We start from the raw sequence: 21,386 nt of genomic DNA, 5'->3' as shown, positions 1-21,386 counted from the left end.
CTTGATTTATTTTAGACAAAGAAAATGTACATTTACTGCTGCGATTCATTTGCAGTTTGTATGCATAGGGGTGAATATCTCCTGCTCTGACATCAGCTAGGACTGCTCGGTGAGGACTACCCGCTTGCCTGTGAGCGCTTTGGCAGTTGGCACGGGCGAGGTGCTCACGGCAGCACCCGCTGCTTGTTGAGAGTAAGAGGGATAGGTGCTTTCACGTCAAAAAGTCGTCAAAAGTCTCCGATAACACCGGAAAAAGTTGCTAGATTTGTCGCTGGTTGTTTTTTAGAAAAAAAAAAGTCGCTAAGGGAGTCTGAAACTCGCTAAATATAGCTAAGTTGGCAACACTGTGAACAAGCGCTCACAAAGCAGCAGTTCGGTGATGACGTCACACACATGGGTCCTCTGTCGGAATATAGGAAAACCCGGATATTTTTATCAATCTCAAAAATCCCCCCGGACGCCCCGGACAGAACATGAAAAGTGGACAAAGAGGAGGGAAAAGAGGACGGTCGGTCAACCTACTCAGGTTTCACTCAGCAAATCTGAAGCTCTGCCTTATTGGATGGTCTGTTAATACAGTAACCTCACAGCAGCAATTTTATTGGTCATATGATGTAATTAAAAATGCTCCAAAAAGCTCCGAGAGCACAAACACGGTCCACAGGTCCAGTTCAGGTGAAGCTAGCAGAGAGCTAGCAGCTACAGCCACCTAGGTAATCATCCACCTGTCAGTCACAGAGGCCACGCCCCTAATAATGGAAACAGGTGAGTTATAGAAACATCCTTCCTCCATAAAGGTGTTATGAAGGTTTAAATTAACCACAGAGACCAATCAGTTTGTTACGGAGCCCCGCAAGTGACATGGGAGAGTTAGATCTCGCAAAACTAACTCGGGATCTCGCAAAAGTTTTGCGAGATCTTGTGAGATCCCGAAAAAGTTGAATTCCAACAATGGCGGCAGCTACTTAGTTGTAATATTACTCTTTTTGGGTCACAAAATAAACTTTTAAGATATTTTAAGGCGTGAATGTAGCTGTGTAAACGTCAAATATCTGCTCGGTTTACAAGACATCACATATTTGAAAAAGTGCTTCGACGTTTTCGGAGATGTCTGACACCCACCATCTCGAAGCTAACGGGAGTTCGAGACCTACTACAGCCGGGGGGAACACCGCTCTCCCGGCACATCGTGCCTCGACCTCCCGGTCGGCTTCGAGCTGGCGGCCTCAACTTTTTTGGGGATCTCTTGCGAGATCCCGAGTTTGTTTTGCAAGATCTTGCAAAAGTTTTGCGAGATCTCGCAAAAGTTCATCGTAATTTTTTTTTCTCCCATGTCCCTTGCGGGGCTTCGTAGTTTGTGTATCAGGCTGTAAACATGTTTATTTCTGCTTTAAAGTTGTAGCATGGGGGCTAACTCACTGCTGCCTCTGCTGGATGTAACAGGAACTGTAGGTTCTTCACTGTCCCAAAGACAGCTGAGAACATTAGCTTTATGTTACAAATATCAGACCTGTTTCTTCATATCTGCTGCTGAGGAACATCCTGAGACTCAAGCTTTAAGCCTGATATAATATTAAACCCAGCTTTAAACCTGATATATTAAAGCCAGTTTTAAGCCTGACTCATTCATTGTTTAGCACAGCACTCAGATTACAGCTGCTGCGCTCGTGTCAACGTTTGAGAAGAGGAGCTGAACTCTGAGATAAGCACTCTTTTTTTAACTCCTTCATGAGGTGCTGAGGTATGGACTCCTGTGTTGGACGAGGGTCTCATCTTTATTTCGAGCTCCTCAAAAACTCTTCCGTGGTCGCCTTTTATCAGCTTTTTATCAGCTTTGCTTAGGATCAGGAGTTCTTCCAGATGATGGGTCATGATACCTGAAGAGCAGAGGTGTGAGGAAGGCTGCTGAGTCTATGTCTGACTCCAGAGAGGAGCAGAAGAGGCAGGCGAGGGATGGGACAGGATGCAGTGATGGGGGTGGCAGCTCATTGTCCCAGGGGCAGGTTGGTCCATCAATCATTCATTCATTCCTCAGAGGAGCGCCTGCTGGGCCGTCACATTGCCGGGATCAGTGTGTTCATGTTAGATCACATGATGACCTCAGCACTTACTTCCTCTGTGTCCAGTTTAAACTTCGTGTATCATTTAGGGTAGCATGTTGGTGCGGTGGGTTGGCCTGTGAACACGGAGCTGTTATCACCTGGTGAAGCTGCGGTGAGGCGTCACTAAACTGTTCATGAGCCCCTGCTGGGAACCAGTGAGCCGTCCTGGGTTTCTGTGGGAGTCCCAGGACCTGAAGCCCTGTGTCATGGAAAATGTCCTCTAAGATAGCCAAATGAAACCTCGCTGTACTCACAGCTGACTGATTCTGATTCTTGGACCTTACTGGAGCAGCTTTGCATGATTTAGAGTCCAGAATAATCCTTCTTTATGATCCTCTGTCTAATACAAGCTCCTGAGCAAGGAGTCAGCTTCCTGTTCATGCTGACAGGCTTTTTAAATGCTCTTTTTTTTTTCTAAAGAGTGAATATTGGCCTTGAAAACAGTGAACACCTGACAGCAAACAATCAGACATTAACGGCCTGGAGGCCAACACAGTCACCTGACAGTATGGCTGCTGTCCTGTTAACGGCACTATCAAAGCCTCCAAGCTGGCTTAGCTCCAGGTTTGGTGTGCTGTTAAATTCAAGGACTGTGATTGGATGTTATTGATCAGCAGGTCTTTGGGTGCAGATTCTCATGTGAACACCTCCAAAAACAAGAATCAGCTTGTTTGTGGGCAGAACGCTAACACCAAGGCTCAAAGATACTTCCAAAACCAGTGAGTGGAGTCAGGAGAGAAGTCACTGAGAGTTGAGCTCACTGTATCTGTCATTTAAAAGTTATGTGCTTCAACCCTGAACTCTGACCTCTGACCTTAAGCATGGCTGCAGACACTGGGGAGCCTGATCTGGGGTCCTGCAGAACGGAAGAAAGAAACAGCTCCAGCTGCAGACTTGACCGGCAGCTGTTTCCTCTTCTGCGTCCAGCTGTCGATGACATCATTTCTCAGACACTTCATACACGCACACACACATACACACATACACAAATGCTGCTCAGCATGGTGTCTGAGGCTTCCATGCAGCCACTTACAGAAACCCTCAAAGGGGAAGTTTCTGACTTTCACAGTAAATTAGTCCGGGGGGTGATGGAACAGCTGGAGTTCGGCTGTTACGATTCCTCTGTTTCTGGGCTGTGACGAGCTCAGAGCAGCACAAACACTCACAGACGAGTTGATAAACTCACCTGAGCTCTGCCAGACGTCCTCGCTCTGCTGCAGTTTAATCTGCAGACGGCTGACAGAGGGAACGGGAGCCCACTTACCCCCTGAGTCCGAGGGAGGAGGTGTAGATGTTTAAACTTAAACTTTGGAAAAATGTCATGATCAAAGCCATGATCATCAGCTGTGAATTTAAAGAGCTGTGTAATAAAACAGGATGAAGCTAAATCTCCACGTGCTGATGTTCTCCAGCTGTTTTCAATCTGCTCCTTGCGAGGCAGACACTCAGGGTTCAGGTGTTTTTTCTGCTCTTGGCTCTGTATGATGTCACACAGACAGGATATCCCTATATAGAGTGAGGTTTCCCCTCGCCTGCTACACCTGCTTTATGCCAGTGGCCTCACAAACGCCAGAAGTGACATCACAGTGGAAGATATGGATCTACGGTTGTGTCTGTCTTTGCCACCATCTCGGCGGTACGTGAGGAGCTCAGAGGTTACAGAGGTTCTGCCCTGCTGGAAACCTTCTGCAAAAAACTTCCGTAGAAACTTTACATCCAGTTTCTTTTTCTTCTCCTGGATCAACGCTGCTTCACTTATTGTGACATGCTCACGGGCCATGAAGCCCCACCAACCTAGGTTCAACCCTCTGTTTGTGAGGGGGAGCCAGTCAAAAGATAGGGGGAGGAGCTAAAACAGCTAGTTTAAGACAGGCTGCACTGAGGCCCAGGATCACATAAAAAAAGAGTTATTTTGGGCTGCGATCATGCAAAGCTGCCCTGAGGAGCCTGAGAGCGAACATGCATTCTGTTGTCAGTGATGAACACGCTGCGGCTGCTTGAGGTTTAGGAAAACATATTTTCTGTACCAAATTCCACATCTTTGACCTTTTTCAGTTTCACTTCTATATTTTCACCCACATGCACACTCAGACTTCCCAAATTAAACATTTGTCCTCTGCACGAGTCAGAGCACCAGCAGGATGAGCTCATCTCTGTGTGAGCAACCTTTAGGTTTATTTGCAGGTTTGTATCATGACACTCCATGCTGTTCTTTTTCTGGCTTTCAGTAAAAGTCAAAATGTGTTGCTTCCACATTTGACCTCAAATGTCTGGAAAGTTTTATTCATTTATTTAAAGTGACTGTCAGATTAAAGTGCACAGCTCCAGACTCTCACACAGAGCAGCTGTGAATTATGAACACCTCAAAATAATTATCTCATTCTGGTTCTTGGTGTAGCTCTGGTTTAAAACAAGCTGTTTAGACTCCACCCTCTTAAACTCAATTTTCGTCTGATTGGCCGCCGCTCACAAACGGAAGCCGTGAGCAGCATGTGGGCGGAGCCTCTCCCTCTCCTAACAGCTGTGCCTTCCAGCTATGAGCTGCTCTCTGAAGATGCTGGTTTGTCTTGTGGTTGAGTTAAACTTCAGCTCTGTTTGTCAGAGTAATCTGTAATCTGGAGTTTTTGGGATCTGCTGAAAGCTGCAGCTGGTAAAACAATGAGTTTGAGTGAGAAACCTCAGCAGATGTTTTCAGCCTGTTAGGATCCATCATGTCTGCTCTGTGGATCTGATCGAGAGCTTTAGTTTGAAATAGCAGCAGACACTTCCTTCACTGCACGTCCTCACCAAGCTCCAACACTTTCACCGTCTTCTTTCTCTGAGGAAGAAGTCAGAGAGCATGAGCACATCTGGAGGGGGGAGGATACACCGGAGTGTCCACTTTCATCAGCAGGAAGCGGGGTTACGGACCTGAAGCCCTGTAAGGGTTCAGGTCTGATTCCCGGCCCTGTTTGGCTGTAGCAGCTGAAACTCGAGCAGCTGTGCATCAGCAGAAGGATCACAGTGAGGCTCCCCAGGGCTCTGCAGGCCCGCATACCGCCGCTCAGTCGTAACCACAGAGGCTGCCTCCTACTGCAGCCCGCATCGTGAACCCGGTGACCCCGGGGACCGGGACCAGACACATATGTCTAACTCTACATGGTTGTGGGTGTGTGCTGAGCTTCCAGAGCGTCTCGGTGAGGAGGAAATCCCTCTTTTGTTTCCAAGGAAGTGGAGTGTGTGCTGTGTGTGAAGGAGGGTGAAGTGTGGCCGAGAGACGCTTGATAACGAGCTGCGCTCTGAGAAAGCAGCCACTTCCTCTGGCACAAGCAGGCACACTCAGTGAGGACGAGAGGCTTAATCTGAGTTATGTTAGACGATGAACACATGTTCATTACTGTGTTAGCACATCCTCATGAGCACAGCTTTAACAAACGCACACACACACGAGGACTCTTAAATATTTATTATTTACTGAACATTCAATGAATCGGTGTGATTCTGTCAGCAGGCTCAGGACCAGCTGTGAGGAACAGATATCCACAAATATAAGTGTGTGTGTGTGTGTGTCTATGTGAGTGTGTATCCCTGTGTGTATGAGTGTCTGTGTGAGTGTGTGTGTGCATGTGTGTGTGTCTATTTGAGTGTGTATCCGTGTGTGTATGAGTCTGTCTGTGTGTACGTGTGTCTGCGTGAGTGTGTGTGTATCCATGTGTGTATGAGTGTCTGTGTGTGTGTGTGTCTGCCTGTGTGTGTGTCTGTGTGTGTGTGTGTGTGTGTTCTAAGTGATGAAATTATTATTAAAATAATCCAGTGATTAAGAAAAAGATCAAATCAAAAACATCAGGAGCTGCTCAGCTTTGCATGATTTACAGTTCAAAATAATTCTTCTTTGTGTTATTCTGTACCTTCAAACAAGAAGCAACAATTCTGAGTGAAATTCTGAGTCCTCAGACTCAGGGATGTGTTTATGATGGAAACAGGCTCTTTGTCTTTAATGAGAGCTGATTTAACAGAGCCAGCCTGTCATTAACGTGAAGGTAGTCTCTGTGAGGCCTCTGTGTCACTCACATACTCAGTGTTTCTCTGCTTGGTCCTCAGACTTCCTCTGCAGAGAGCTGCTGTAATCTCAACATGCATGACTGTAATCTGCATGGTGCGAGGAGGGGGGACAAAGAGAGCCTTGAACATGAGAAGAAAACAAACAAAAAGACAGAGGGGGGAGGGGTGGGGGCAGTGGGGCAATACTGCCTAATTGCCAACATGCTGCTCTCCACAGGGAGCACAGCAGAACTGTGAGTGGGCAGTAATGAGTGTGTTCAGTGTTTCTGGGAGGGGATAGTACATCCCTCCTGCTCTGCTTCATCAGCACAGGCAGACAGGCTGGAAACAATAATCAGCTCCTCAGCCCGGCTCTGCTGATGATAGCTTATTTTCTTCTTTCCATCAAACCTGGAGCTCCAAACCGGCCCTAAACGCAACCCAACGTTTCACAAACACGCACGCAGTGCTCGGGCCAAAACGGTTCTGGCTAGAACCAGAACCCATCACTGTGCAGCAGAAACTGATACCGGACAGAATCGGTGTGCCAGCTGTTTTTACCTCATTTCCACCAATCCAGAGCCAGATCCACACGCTCCCACTGATACAGACAGACCTGTGAGCTGCAGCTCCTCTTCCGTCCAGCAGAGGCAGCAGTGAGTCCGTCCCAGTAGACTCCCAATTTTAAAGCGTTTATACAACTTGTTTCATTCACCCATTTATAAAAGCACTTTTGTTTCCTACACTCACCTGTCTAAATTGGATTAAAGCTTAAAGTTTGCATTACTACAGGCGTGGCCCCTTTGGCAGGTGGCTGGTGACACAGGTGGCTGTAGCTGCTAGCTGTCTGCTAACTGGACCTCTGGACCATGTTTGTGGCTGTTGGAGCCTTTTGGAGCATTTTTAACGACATCATGAGGCCAATAAAATGGCTGTTGTGAGGTTACTGTACTAACAGACCATCCAAGAGCTCCAGCTGGGCTCATAACACTTTTATATATAGTCTGTGGGGGCGACATGTGGACAGATACAGGTCTACTACACTCATCCAACCCGGATTTCAGACTCTCTGTAAAGTCTACTCCCAATATTGTTTATACAGATACCTGCTGAGATGAAGATAGCAGACAGCTAGCAGCCACAGCCGCCTGTGTCTGTAGTATTTAATATTTGTAGTTTTTGTCTGCAAATATTTACTAACTACTACCTGAGCGGGACATAAACTGGAAATGGAGACTTCCAACATAAAAGTTTTGCCTTATGAACGATGTTAGCTGCAACCCTGACTTTTACTTTGAAGGTGAACTTTCTCTATTTCCAGTTTACATCACATTTTTACAGTTTTACTACTACTTAGGTAGTAGTTAGTGAATATTTGCAGACAAAAACTACAAACATTAAATACTACTGTATGTATGTATGTATGTATGTATGTGTGTGTGTTTATTTCTTTCTTTATTTCTGCTGTAAATGTCGGACACGTTAACGCGTGAGTGTATGGGGGCTGACCCGCCGCTGGCGCCCCTGCTGGCCGCTGGAGGAGCTGCAGGGTGCGGAGTTTGAGGCCCGGGGTCTGTGCTCGGTCTCTGCGGTGGAAGTGTGTCCTGTTTCAGTCCGTTGGGGCACAAAGTGTCGAACTGCTCCTTTAAACTCTGAAAGTCTCCTTTTCTTCGTATGAACTCCTCCTCCTCCTCTGCGCGCAGATAGGATCAACCTGTTGTGCCTGATCCGGGATCAGCTCAGCCCGCGGCCCCGTGCACCCGGCTCCGGTGAACTGATCCGGGGCCAGTGCAGGTCCCCTGCTCGTCCAGCCTCCACCCCCGCAGTCTTTTCCTTCCACTCCACTTGAGTGCAGCCCGTCTCCGTTCCCACGCCTCCAGCGATCGGCTTGAATCAGCAAACTGTGCGATATGCGGAAACGAGCAGAGTAAAACCGCAGCTGTGTGCGGAATTATGCACGTTTCAGAGCGGACTAACGATGCAGGGATCACCGCGGGCAGGCCCTCCACTTTCTCCGCTGGAGTAACTGCACACAGGGGGACGTGAACTTTTCGGGCTTGCTTTTTAAGATGTCGACGGTCCGTCCGTGAGGGATTTTAAATTCTAGTTTCATGTTTGGTGGGACGGGGTGTTTTAAAATCACTGAAGCATCTGTGGCGGAGAGTTTGCTTTTGTAAGGAGGTTTTTCTTGGAGGAGCTCGACTGAAGGAGGACCGCGCTCCTCAGGAATTCGACGCCTGAGCTGAAGTGTCCGTGAACGCCGCACGGAGCTAGCTAGCATGTAAGCTAGCTGTTGGGGGAGTTTTTTTGTTTATTTAACGGATTAAACGGAGAGAAAAGGCCGTTAAGTTGGCGTTAGCGCCGACTGTACGGGGGTCCCGAACAGCCGACCTTAGCTAACTACTTTCCCGGGGGAGGGCTTCGGTGTTCCGGGACTTTTGTGCAACTGCGAGTTAGCCCTTAAGTCGCTCCGAGTGTTAGCCGCCGTTAGCGTCCAGCCATGCCGCAGCTGAGCCGGGAGGACGGCGACGACCTGGGAGCCAGCGACGAGCTCATCGCCTTCAAAGACGAAGGCGAGCAGGAGGAGAAGCGCAACGTGTCCGCCGAGCGAGACCTGGACGACGTCAAGTCCTCCCTGGTCAACGAGTCAGAGACCAACAGCAGCTCGGACTCAGAGGTGAGTCCAAGCGGGGCCACGGCGGTGCAGCCGGGACTCCAGCGGGCTATCGGCGCTGTGTTTACCCGCCCCGTGTACTCCTCTGTGCAGGCAGACCGGCGCCCAGAGCCCCGTCCAGGTGTGGAGAGCAGGGCCAGGCAGAACCAGGTGTGCGAGGAAGGTAAGAGCCGCAGTGCTGCTTTATGAAGTTTATGAGCCCGCTGGGAGGGAGAGGGTCTCCAGCAGCAGAACACCTGGACACGGAGCTCTGTGTACCTGAGACCAGGTGAAACCTCCAAGAGACACACCTGTAACAGAGTCCAGGTGTTTCTGGGTACTTTATTAACATCATCCTCTATTTTCATTTAGATTGTGTTATTTCCAGCCCTATTTTACACCCATGTTTCTGTATTTGTAAACATGTCTGACCTTTTTTATTAATATTTTAAGCACATTTTTTCTGCATTTAAGGGATAATGCCCCATTTATGTTTACATTATTTATATAAATATTTCTGGATGTCTCAGAGAGCTTTTAGCAGTTATATTTAGAAACATATTTGCTATTAAGTATTTTGACTGTTTTAATTGTTTTAGAAAATTTTATTGGATTTATGTAATTTCTTGGACAACTTGTCTTGCTTCATGTATTTGCTCCTGACTTTGCTGGAATCTTATTTAATTATATTGGGTGTGTTTCATTTCTTTTAGACTTTTAAGTACATTTGTAATGTAAAAAAAAATACATTTTTAGAAACTATTTACATTAAATTTAACATAATATATATAAAATATTAATATTTATTAAAATTAAGACATTTGTTGAATATTTAAATATTAAAATAGTCTTAATATTAATAATATTTCTCATGCATATTTCTGTCATAATGTTTGGTGGGGTTTTTTATATTAATAGTTTTTTATTTTTATATCTCTGTTATTGGCTCTTTTAGAACACTTCATTTATTTTAATTAGATATTTTAGTAATAATAAATTATTTAAACATTTTTCATTAACTTGTTTTAAATTTGGTTTTTGGTATTGAATTATTTTAGCCGACATTTTTGTGCTTACAAATGTAAGCTTCCTCCTTCCAGCAATGCGGTGAGGTCAGAGGGTGTTTGGCGTCGTGCATTCCTGATCTTCATCAGGATGAGGGTTTCACTGGAGATGCAGCTGATTAATAATCTGATTCAGGTCTTGGGCTGTAAAAGCTGAACTGAATGTGAACCTGAACTTGAACTGGTCTCAGGTCAGCCTGCACTGTTGATCCTTTTTATCTGTTTCTCAGCTCTGAGGAAGCAGCAGCGTGATGGACGCCTCCTCCAGCCCTCGCCCTACGTCGGGTACCCGTTCTTCATGTTCCCTGACCTCGGGAACCTCTGCAGCCCGTACCTCACCAATGGAGCGCTGACGGCGGGTGCCCGGACGGTAAGACGCAGACACAGAGATGCTGAAAGTGTTTTTTTCATTTGGTTTTCTTTTTTCGTTTTCATTCAATTTTTAATTAAAACATTTTCTTTTTTATTTTTAGATTTTTGTCAATGTTATCTGAAAAACAAAATGTTTTCTATAGAATTTTAAATTTTATTATTGATTTTTTTAAATTTATTTTATGTTTTTCAGATATTTTTTTTACTTTTTAGTGTTTTTTTGTTTGTTTTGTTTTATTTTCAGCCGTCTCAGTTGTCTGATTTATTTTTTTTTATCAGTTTGAGCATTTTTTTATTTGTTTAGTTATTTATTTTTTAACTTTTTTTAGGTGATTTATTTTTAGATGTGTAATTACAGTTGGTACAGCTCAGTCACGCTCGTGCACGTGAAGCCATTCACGTGACACACTTTAACCCGAGAGAAGGCAGCAGCACAGGCGAAAATCACCCTGACTCACCTGAAGGCTCTGTGTGTGTGTGTGTGGGCGTGGGCAGGTCGAGCTCAGTGAGGAGCTGCAGATTAGCTGCTGTAGCTTGGGGTGGGTGAGCTGGGATTAGAGGTTAATGCAGTGTGACGGTGAGGGGCTCTGATCTGAAGGTTGCTCTCGGGCAGAGGCGGGGCTTAAAGCAAACCGTGGTTACAGAGCAAAGTGGATGATGACGAGAAGAAGGTGGTTTTACGGTTGTTCAGCCTGATCTGGAAGTCTGTGATGCGGTTTAAAAAGAGTCGATATGACAGACCGGAGGAAAGGTGGATGCTGTTTTAGGGACCACTGTGTTGAGAGGGCGGAGTTGTCCAGTTGTTATCCTGGCACCAGAGGTGGAGGATGATTGGTGCCACTCCCTGAGGTTGTTCCAAATAATCATTTTCCCCCCTGAGGCCACATTTCATGTCAGTTTTACAGCCGAGTATTCCCAGGAACCCGGGTCTGGGGTTTCTTTCCTTCTCTGGTGTGTTTGAAAGTCTGAAAGCTCTCAGGTGGGTTTGTTATCTTTATCATTACCCGAGAACCCGAGAGCTGGTTAGCTAAGTCGCAGTTCGGCCTCCGACTGCTGAACCGTCTTTTGACAGAAACACTGAGAAAAGAGAAAAAGGAAAAAAGCATCAGGATAAAACTGACTCTGCAGTTGATTTCAGGTTCAGAAAAATTACATTTTTGTAATTTCTCTTCAGATTATTTTACATGTGTGATAACCAACAGTGGGTTATGTTTATCATTGAGATTACACAGCAGTGCAAAGGAAGCCTTTATGCAGCTGCTGAAATACCAGAGCCGGGTCCAGGTGTCGGGTACAAGCCACACCTGCAGTCTGGTGATGCTGCTCAGGTGTGAAATAGCACAGGTATCCCTGCTCCGCTCACAGTTCAGACCTCCTGCACCTCTCTCAGGCTACGTCCACACTAATGCTTTTTTGGTTGAAAACGCATCGTTTTCTCTCCGTTTTGGCCTCCCGTCCACACTGAGACGGCGTGTTCCCCAAGGAAAAACACAGCGTTTTGAAAACGAACACATTTCTAAACGGAGCTGTCCCGTCGCAGTGTGGACACTTAAAAATGCAGACTTTCTAAAACGATGACACATTTTAGTCATGTGATGCAGTCATGTGACCAATTAAACAAAGATAGCGGAGTGCATTATACAGCAGTTGTTTTGATTGCTCTCAATTTTGACAGCCCTAAAAAAGATTAATATCAGTTTGTACATGCTCCAGATAGCTTTTCTTCAAAATCTCTAATTATCACTCGCTTTTGCGCATGCGCAGGACTGGAACGTAAGCGTTGTGGGCCGTTTCAATGTGGACTCACAACTATGTGAAAACGACTGAAAACGCTAGTGTGGACGCGGAGCATTTTCAGACCAAAACGCCGTTTTCAAATCTATCCGGGCTAGTGTTGACGTAGTCTCAGTGTTTCGGAGGAGCAGGAGGAGGAGGTGAGCCTGGCAGTCTGACCCATATGGAAAAGAAATAGAAAAAACTTATAAAAGACTTGCATAAGATGTGGCCTACTTCATATAGTGAATCATATAAGGCTTATAAGATTTACTTATGAAAGTGGCCACATTCTCATTACTTTCATATATTGTTTTTGTAAGTATCCAAAACATACAAGTTTCATTTATATAATTTTTCATGGGATCTTATATCTGTTTTCACTCTTGTATGCTTTTCATACAAGTTTCACACAAGACAGATACAAACTTTATAAGATTTATATACATCTTTTCCATATGGGGAGGGTGGGTCAGAGTAACCAGGCTGTCATTAATCGGACACTGCAAACATGCGCACATGCACACACACACTGCACACATAGACACTGCAAACACACTAGCTTCAAGGATCTGAAAAAAGTTATGCGTGTGTGTGTGTGTGTGTGTGTGTGTGTGTGTGTGTGTGTGTGTGTGTGTGTGTGTTGTAATCTGAGCGTGTTAGTTCTGTGTTTTGGTAACACGTGCATGTTGATACATGTGAATGTCTCCATTTAAAGCTGCCCACACACTCAGGCCCTTTGCAGGTTAGTGCATAGACTGTATACAAAAGATTGATGGGGTACTGTGACATCATCATTGGTGTTTAAACTGGTGATTTATAAACACCGAGGTGTTTATAAATCACCAATCACCTGGCTGACCCAGGACACGCTGGAGAGATTATATCTCTCGGCTGGCCTGTAAACGCCTTGGTGTTCCCCCGGACAAGCTGGAGGAGGTGGCTAGGGAGAGGGAGGTCTGGGCTTCTCTGCTTGGGCTGCTGCCCCTGCAACCCAGTCCCGGATAAGCAGAAGAAAAGGGATGGATTTATAAACACGTGACAGGAGAACAGGTTTGGAAACGTGTTCATGTCTGCTGTACTGTCTTGATGATGTTCAGTCATCCAGTCCCAAAAAGGTGAATGTTCATCTAGACATGAATTTTCAGTCACTCATCCAAGTGACCAATCATTTCTCCCAAAGTTGGACATTTCAGTGTGGAGCCCCTGGTGGCCATCAGAGGAACTGCAGCTTTCTGACTCTAATCTTTTAGCCTGAGGTTACAGCTGGTTCTCCACCTGCTCTGTGGGGTGGTGTCTGAATGTCTGCACAGAAGCCTCTGCAGAACAGAGAGCAACACGATGATTATATTTTTATTATATCTATATTTTTGTGTGAGCTTTGGATTTAATCCCAACTTGAACCAGTTTAACCAGTCTGATGTGCTGCTTTCAGTGTCTCTGTTTTGAGTTGAATCTCAGACCTGTGGGGACAAGCTGGTGAAGTGTTGGTGATTCTTATTTTATACATGGAGCTTCTCGGTTTGTTTGTAGTGCTGTAATCAGCGTCTGACTCTAATTGGCTGAGCTGGCTCGCAGTCAGTCACACCTGAGCTGTAGTGAATGGAAGCAGGAGGACCAAGGGGGCTGAGCTTTAAAAGGTTGTTGATAAAGCCGGCCGTGTGTGTGTGTGTGTGTGTGTGTGTGTGTGTGTGTGTGTGTGTGTGTGTGTGCTTGTTTAGTTAAAGTTGGTCTCTCTCAGCAGGCTGAACAGTCCCACAGCTCCTTTGTTTACCTTCATATTGTCTGCAGAGTCTTAAAATACCAGGAGGACGACCTATTTAAACAGCCTCACACACAGAGGGACACACACACTCACACTAACACACACACACACACACAGTTCTGCTTTCTTCCTGTACACAGAACAGAAACAGTTTATTCCCAAACATGGAGGAAACAGGAAGTGCTTGCTGCTCTCTGCAGATCTGGGTCAGACTGAAGGTTCATGACACATGCTCTGACATCATCAAAGTGAAGGCGTCTCCTTCATCTGATCCTGAGGCAGAACCCGGACAATCAGGACCAGAACAGGAAGACAAGGCAGCAGCACAATAGGTGCCTTCACCTCCCAGACTCAGATCAGCAGTCAGGGTGGAGGCATCCTCCTCCCAACCACGCCCTCCAGGAAATGAAGGCCATTACATCCCTCAGAAAAGACCGCAGCACCATAGTTCTCCTCTCAGCCAATCATCGCTCCAGAATAACCTCCAACAGCTGGATAGCGAAAAGCACCTCGACCACAATCACTGCCTCCTCCATCCCACAGCACGGTGTAGGTGGAACATCTTCAGTGACCTACAAAAAGGAGCTCCATTCAGGCTGGAACTGCAGGTGGAGGTGGAACATCTTCAGGACCCTAAAAGCAGCTGGATGACTGAGCACCTGACGTAGCAGAGCTGTGGACAAACATGTCTGCTGTTCGCCGTGAGCCAACGCTTCTGAATCCACCCAGAACATCCTGCCACCATCAGCACGCCTCTTTTCACTCAGGGTTACGCAGCACTACTTTTCTGGGGGGGTCTGCTTTGTTTATTTTGGAGTGCCTCGGTAACCCTGAGGTTGGACTCTGGAAGGAAGCTGCCGTCATTCTTCTACCCGGAGATCGCAGCAAGTCAAGGAGATGTTCAGACTCTGCTGCTCTGGCTAGTCTGCAACAGGAAGTCCTACTCAGCAACTTCCTGTTACTCTAAATATGTTGTGACACTGCCTACCACTAGGTGGTGCACCGCTCTGTGTGTAAACAAGCGAGGCGGAAAGTAAGACGATGCAAAGAAGTCATCTCACTGCAGTGTGTGTGTGTGTGTGTGTGTGTGTGTGTGTGTGTGTGTGTGTCCGGGCTCCGAACACATACGGTGCATCTTTACTTTACAGCTCAGTTAACAGCTGCACTGAAACACTCTGACCCACCTGGATGTTCAGGTGAGTGCTGATAATGTGCAATGATGGGGGTGATGGAGTGGCCTGTCCAGGTGTGTTGATCTGAAGCTCTGTATGTCCGTGTTGCAGGAAACAGTGACACCAAGATGAGACATTGCACTCAATGGCTGTGTCCCAATTGAGGGTCTGCACGCTTGAAGTACGCGCACTACGCGTACTACGTACGGTGCATACGTGTGTGTCCGGGCTCCGAACACATACGCACCACCGTATGTGTTCGGAGCCCGGACACACACATACACACACACACACACACACTTTGGTGCCGCTGCACCAAAGTGTTTGTTCATCCTGATGTGAGGAAACAAGGTGTCCAGATGGTGTAATATGACTTCCTGTGAGCTGTTCTCCTGCAGACATGAACCTGATGTGTGAACGTGTTCTTGGACACGTGTTGAAGCTTCACTTGGATCAAAACAGAAGTGGGCGTGTTGGGTTCTCCTTGTGTAGTGTTCCTCAGACGAGGTTTAGGTGAAACGTGTCTGAGCAGCTTTCGTTCCAGCATTGATCAGGGTTCGTACGGGTGCTTGAAATCCTTGAAAATGCTTGAATTCTAATGTCGTCTTTTCAAGGTTTGAAAAGTGCTTAAATTTCAGATGTGGTGCTTAAAAGTGCTTGAAAATGTAACTGTATTTCATTCACAATAAATAGCTATCTGATTGAATAGTTTTCTCATCAGATAGAGAAATAAAATGAGTCGCAAAAAGCAAAATTTCCCCGCCTGGGCTGCCTTGCGTCTGTTTCAATATGTGACCCCGCCCCTCCCTCGGACAGTCGGGGATGAGTGCGCTAACATACCCGCAGGTTGCTGTTTTAATGAGTGTTTGATGGAAAACAACAATGGCGGAGTTTGTGTTCTCCAGTCGCGTGATAGGTGAGTCCTAGTAAATAATTTTCCAGTACGTGTACGTTACACATGCTATTTTTTTAAAATTATGATTATTTTGCTAGCTATCAAACTATGGGAGAAATGATTGAAATGCACTGAGTGTGATGCAGTATGACAACGCTATTATGGAATATGCTGTGAACTTAGCTAACATTACTTAGCAGTAATATGAGTTAATTTACTCAAGTGAAAGCTTTAAACATTAGCCCGATACATAACTAACTAACTTAAGGCTTTCTGATTAACTCTCTGTGGTCGAAGTGAAATGTGCATTTTGAGTTTATACACTATGTATATAAGGTGACCGTTTCCTTTTGCAGTATTTTTGTGTGGTGCGTTTTTCTGTGTCCTGACAAAAGGGGAGCTAAGGTGTCTTTTCACATGGTCTTACTGAGGTGATGCGAATTGAAACATGCATTTTTGGGGGGGGGGGTGCTGGAAAACCTTAAAAAGGGACCTTGAAAGTGCTTAAAAAGTGCTTGAATTTGACCCTGAAAAAAATGTATGAACCCTGATTGATGGAGTTTGGTCAGTTATGACAGAGCCACTGAAACACGCAGTGCTCAGCCAGCTTAGCTAAAGTCTGCAAAAGTCTGACCTTTCAGTTCCTCCATCAATAAGTTTGCTTCGTTTTCATGAGCTGGGCAGCCTCAGTGATGAGTTTACGTTTCACAGTGAGTTTGAGGCCGGAGGCTGCTCCTGTGGATTAGTCCGACCTGCTGGGAGGAAACTGAGACATGGCCTTCAGCAAAGACTTTATTAGGCTGAGGAAGATGATTTCCTGCAGGCTTTAATCCCTTCATCCAGATTTGTGTCAGTGCTGGAATTACTGGTAAATATTGCAGAGAAATCATGACCTGTGTGTGTGTGTGTGTGTGTGTGTGTGTGTGTGTGTGTGTGTGTGTGTGTGTGTGTGTGTGTGTGTGTGTGTGTGTGTGTGTGTGTGTGTGTGTGTGTGTGTGTGTGTGTGTGTGTGTGTGTCCACAGTACCTGCCCTTTCAGTGGCCGCTGCTCGATGTCCCAGGAAGAGCATCCGTCAGAGACACAGCGACTCCCTCTCACCTGGTAAGAGCTTAGAGATGAAACTCACAGCAGCTCCTTCCTGATTGGTTCTCAGGCAGGTGGAGGATGATGTTCCTCCAGTTTATCATGTTGTCATGGAGATAGTCACTGATTCAACGTGTGAGGTTAAAACAAGACAGACTGTGCTCCTTCTCATCCTCAACATCACCACACTGTAAATCAGGGCGATGTGCACAGCCTCTTATGGAGAGTGCACTTATTTATTTACTGCCCTAATCAGCTGCTCGGCCTTTGTAGTTGCAGTGCGCCCTCTGTTGGACAAACACAGCCATTTCATCCATCTCTTCTTCACTTCTTTGAGTTTCATTCTTCTGATGTTGCAGTTTTAATGATGTCCTGATGGATCTGCACACAGAAGAGCCGTCAGAAAGCTTTAATCCGATCATTCTGTTCTTCCAGCTCTGTGCTAATCCCACTAACTGTTTCCCTGTTACTGAGTGCCCCTCACATAGCAGTATTACAGTAGTGTCACCGGTAGAGTCAGACCAAGACCTGGGTCGGGGGGTCGCTCTGAGGGGTCAGTAACATGAAGAGCTGTTCATAAGAAAATAATCTGTCCTTCCTCTGATACAATAATCCAGAACCCTGAGATTATAATCTCATCTCAGCTGCTGTCTCTGTGTCCATCTGCAGTCCAGCAGTGTGCCGATGGTGCAGCACCCCCACGTGTCCCACCTCCACCCGCTGCTGTCCTATAGCCCCGAGGCCTTCTCCCCACCGAGGGCCTCACCTGGGTTCTCTCCTGAAGCAGGTAAGCGGCGTCCCTGCCTCCATCTTTAATCCTGTGGGCATGATGGTGAAGCTGAATTGTCTCTGCAGCAGGGGTGTCCCGGTCTCCTCACGCCTCCTGCTACCCGGTCTCCCCTGGAGCCATGCCTCAGATCCCACACCCTCTGGGATGGCTGTGAGTACCACACACACACACACACACACACACGGTTCACGGTTTCCATGGTAACCTCACAATTACAGCCTTCGCAGGAAACAATGATGCTGTTTCTGAGGGCAGAGAAAAACACTCAGTCACATGGAAGCAAAGAAGAAATGTACTGAAGTACCAGTGCTGACATGGATCACTGATGCTCTGCAGTGACCCTTTAAGCCAATCAGAGCTCTAAGCTCTTCTGGCACGGTTATGAATGAGGAAGCGACAGAGCGAGCGCGAGGAGCTGAACTTTCTGTTTGTTGATCCAGTTCAACCTGAAGGCTCCCGCCGACCAGGAAGTTATAAAAACACGGCATCACGACGATTCATGTGAAACCTGTCATACCTGTGCAGTCAGCTGTTGAATAATACGAGCTCATGTTTACCTAAAACTGGTAAAAGCAGGAAAACCCCCGGCCTTAAACACTGAGGGGACACGCCCACCCCCTCGGCCGTCCTGATTGGCAGATCCAGTCGTGGGGCCGGCGAGACTGCAGAGCAGGTTTCTGCACATGTTACACGGCTGTCAGGTAACAGGAAGTCCTCACATCTGCTTGTGTTTCTGTCTGCAGGCAGGGCCAGCACATGTACTCCATGGCCGGGGGCTTCTCGCCAGCAGCACTCGCCATGAACGCCTCCATGTCGAGGTAAGTGACCGAGACTAAACATGCCGTTTTGATGCTCATCTGTAGTTTGAATCAGCTCCACCTGCTCACTGAGGCTGAAGTGAAGCGTGATCCTCCAGTAGTCTGACATTTAACCTTTCCCTGTTCTGTTCAGTCTGGTGTCGAGCAGCTTCTCTCCTCGCTTGGTGCCCACCCCTCAGTCGTCCGTCCCCCACCCCGCCATCGTCCCCACGGGAGTCAAGCAGGAGCCTGAAAGTGACAGCTGCGACGGAGGCGGGGCCAGCAGCGTTCAGCCAAGGTAAAAACAAATGGCCTCACAGTTTAATTCCAGCAGCTGCTCCTCCCACCCATTTTGTCACCAAGGTTACGCTTACTGCGTCTTACCCCTGTGTCCCCGCAGGAAGGCGACACCTGAAACCAAGCGTGAGGGCGACGAGGACAGGAAGCCGCACATCAAGAAGCCGCTGAACGCCTTTATGCTGTACATGAGGGAGGAGCGGCCCAAAGTGGTCGCCATGTGCAAAGTGAAGGAGAGCTCGTCCATCAACCAGATCCTCGGACAGAGGGTACTGCACCAGGGGGCGGAGCTTAATTTTTAGTCTAATGTCTTTACACATTTTAACGTTCCAGCCACATTTTCTTCACATATTCATGTTTTCATATTTACATTTATTTCACGTTTAAAATGTAAAATTATTGACAGCTTTGATGTTTTCAGAATAAATCAAGTTTTATTCTTGATTCATAAATCAAGACAATTATGAATAAAATAAATTTTAATAATTAAGTCGTCATTTGGACAGAAAGCTGGAGGTCAGAGGTCACTCTTAGTGACTTTAAGGAGAAAGAGATGTCAGGTGTAGTGTCATAAAGCCGTCAGGATGAATTGAAGAATCTGAAGTTCAGAAAGGATCGAATCAGTTTCATGTTTGAGATAAAAACTTTATTAAAATTACATAAAGGAAAGTTGTAAGATTCTCTGAATCATCAAACATTCAAAGTTATGATGACATCATTTCATCACAGCTAACATAATAGGAAAGTCATGTGATGAGGTAGATTATCCCTTCTTGATCCTACTTCCTGTTAAAAGAAGGTTCTTCCTCCTCACTGTGGCAGAGTCCTGCAGGACTATATAAATAAATATAAGTATATATAATTAAGTTTAAATTCTCAGTGGTGTTTTTTTGTTTGTTTGTTTGTTTTACGTGTTCGTGGATTCGTCGTTTTTCACGTGTCTGCTCTGTTTTTTCTGTCGTCAGTGGCACTCACTGTCGAAGGACGAGCAGGCCAAATACTACGAGCTGGCACGCCAAGAGAGGCTCCTGCACTCCAAGCTTTACCCCGGCTGGTCGGCCAGAGACAACTATGTGAGTATGAGAGGTCATGTGATCAGGTGTCACATGTTCGTGTCAACTGACGTGCTCACGACTCGTTTCCTGCAGGGTAAGAAGAAGAAGAGGAAGAGGGCGAGGATGGAGATGAAGCTCGAAGGTGAGGCAATGCTGTTTTCTTTGCGACAATGTAGAAAATGTCACAATGATGTCACACATTTGTGCGTCTGCTCCTCAGTTGCCGCGGCGGCACCGTCAGACGACTTCCCCCTGCAGCTGAAGAGGCCTCGTGTCTCCGTGGGAGCCGAGGACCCACCACCGCCTCCACCGCACACGCAGACTGCACACACGCGCCATCACCTGACGCAGCCGCACACAGTCTCCCACCTGACGCACACCCACCTGTCACAGGCGAGCCCCGCCTCCTCCTTGGACTCTCCTGCGACACCCACCACGTCACTGGCCTCGCCCGCCGCCCCGGCGCCGACGCACACGGAGCACACACACTCGTCGTCCTTCGGTGGGCACACGTCGCCGTACCCCGAGCAGCTGCAGCCGCTCTCCCTCACCACCAAGCCCCAACGGCCGCCACTGTCCCTGAACCGCGCCACCATCACCACGGGCCCCTCCACACCGTCATCCAACACCGCCTCGTCCCCGCCACAACGGCCCCCTCCTCTGCGCTCTCAGCCTTTCCTGGCCCCACCTCCTACCTCCTCGAGCTCTCACGGTGCCTTAACTCAGCAGCTCCGAAGAACCAATCAGCCGTGACGAGCGGCGTGAGAAACACAAATGAATTCTGACCTCGTTTTTACCGCCGCTGTTTTTTATGCTCTTTTTTTATCCGTGTCATATTTGTATGTTTGTACGAGAATAAAAGGACGTGTAATTGGTCAATATTTGACTGCACCTCGGACTCCAAGGAACTATTTTTACACTTTTTCAGGAAGTAACGGTGAGGAGGGAGGGGGGGCTTAGTTTGTTTAACATGCTTTTTTTACCTGGTAGTTTTGAGTGTAAACAGATTTCCTGTTTCCTCCTCTTTGTCAATAAACCTTCACTCAGCTCTCACCTGACGTTTCAGAGCTCTCTGTGTGCAGCGTCAGACAGGCTCTGACTCTGGGGTCAAAGGTCATCATCAAAACATCACGCAAACATTTACGGTTTGCAGCAGATTATCTGAGTCTCTGTGGAATCAGAGTCAGGAATATTTTGAAAAAATCAAGCTTAGATAATGTCCGAGATTAACGTCATGAATTATAAAGAAAACAAGCTTCATCTCTGAGACTAAACAAGAGAAATAAAGGTGCACACGTACACAGTACTTTATTACACGCAGGCTTTTTCTTTGTTGCTTCCAGAGTTTCAGTGTTTTATGTGTGGACGAAGGAAAAAGAAAACTTGGCCTGTGTGCCGTGTTTTTGGATCAAGCTGAATTTCATGGATATGGTTATGTCACCGCCTGCTGCTCTGTCGAGCTCCTGAGACCTCGAGGTTGTTTTTTTTTTTGCTTTGGTTTGGTTTTATGAGGACAAAAACATTTTCCAAAACTAATTTGGGAAAAAT

At 46.7% G+C, this 21,386-nt stretch overlaps 1 protein-coding gene across 2 annotated transcripts; it reads left to right on the top strand.

Moving 5' to 3' along the window:
• The first annotated feature begins 7,546 nt into the window (after positions 1-7,546).
• Positions 7,547-20,891, top strand: LOC116321645 (transcription factor 7-like 1-B). 2 transcript variants are annotated; one of them, XM_031741561.2, is made up of 12 exons: positions 7,547-8,799; positions 8,890-8,959; positions 10,070-10,209; positions 16,840-16,917; positions 17,569-17,686; positions 17,758-17,839; positions 18,433-18,507; positions 18,641-18,784; positions 18,887-19,052; positions 19,749-19,856; positions 19,932-19,980; positions 20,059-20,891. In XM_031741561.2, exons 1-12 carry the CDS (start codon positions 8,623-8,625, stop codon positions 20,589-20,591), a joined length of 1,740 nt encoding a protein of 579 aa, XP_031597421.2. In that variant the 5' UTR covers positions 7,547-8,622; the 3' UTR covers positions 20,592-20,891. The 2 variants fall into 2 exon arrangements, with proteins under 2 accessions (XP_031597421.2, XP_031597413.2); XM_031741553.2 differs by having other exon boundaries at positions 17,755-17,839.
• The last annotated feature ends 495 nt before the right edge of the window (positions 20,892-21,386 follow it).

Source organism: Oreochromis aureus, linkage group 7 (assembly GCF_013358895.1).
Source record: "Oreochromis aureus strain Israel breed Guangdong linkage group 7, ZZ_aureus, whole genome shotgun sequence".
Taxonomy (NCBI): domain Eukaryota; kingdom Metazoa; phylum Chordata; class Actinopteri; order Cichliformes; family Cichlidae; genus Oreochromis; species Oreochromis aureus.
Note: the sequence above shows the minus strand (reverse complement) of the source record. Positions and strands in the feature narration are given on the sequence as shown.

Excerpts from the sequence above, each read along its gene's own strand:
- LOC116321645 (XM_031741553.2), top strand. The coding sequence starts at position 8,623 with ATGCCGCAGCTGAGCCGGGAGGACGGCGACGACCTGGGAGCCAGCGAC. Across the intron at positions 10,210-16,839 it reads TGACGGCGGGTGCCCGGACG|TACCTGCCCTTTCAGTGGCC; the intron begins GTAAGACGCAGA and ends GTGTGTCCACAG. Across the intron at positions 17,840-18,432 it reads CCACACCCTCTGGGATGGCT|GCAGGGCCAGCACATGTACT; the intron begins GTGAGTACCACA and ends TTCTGTCTGCAG.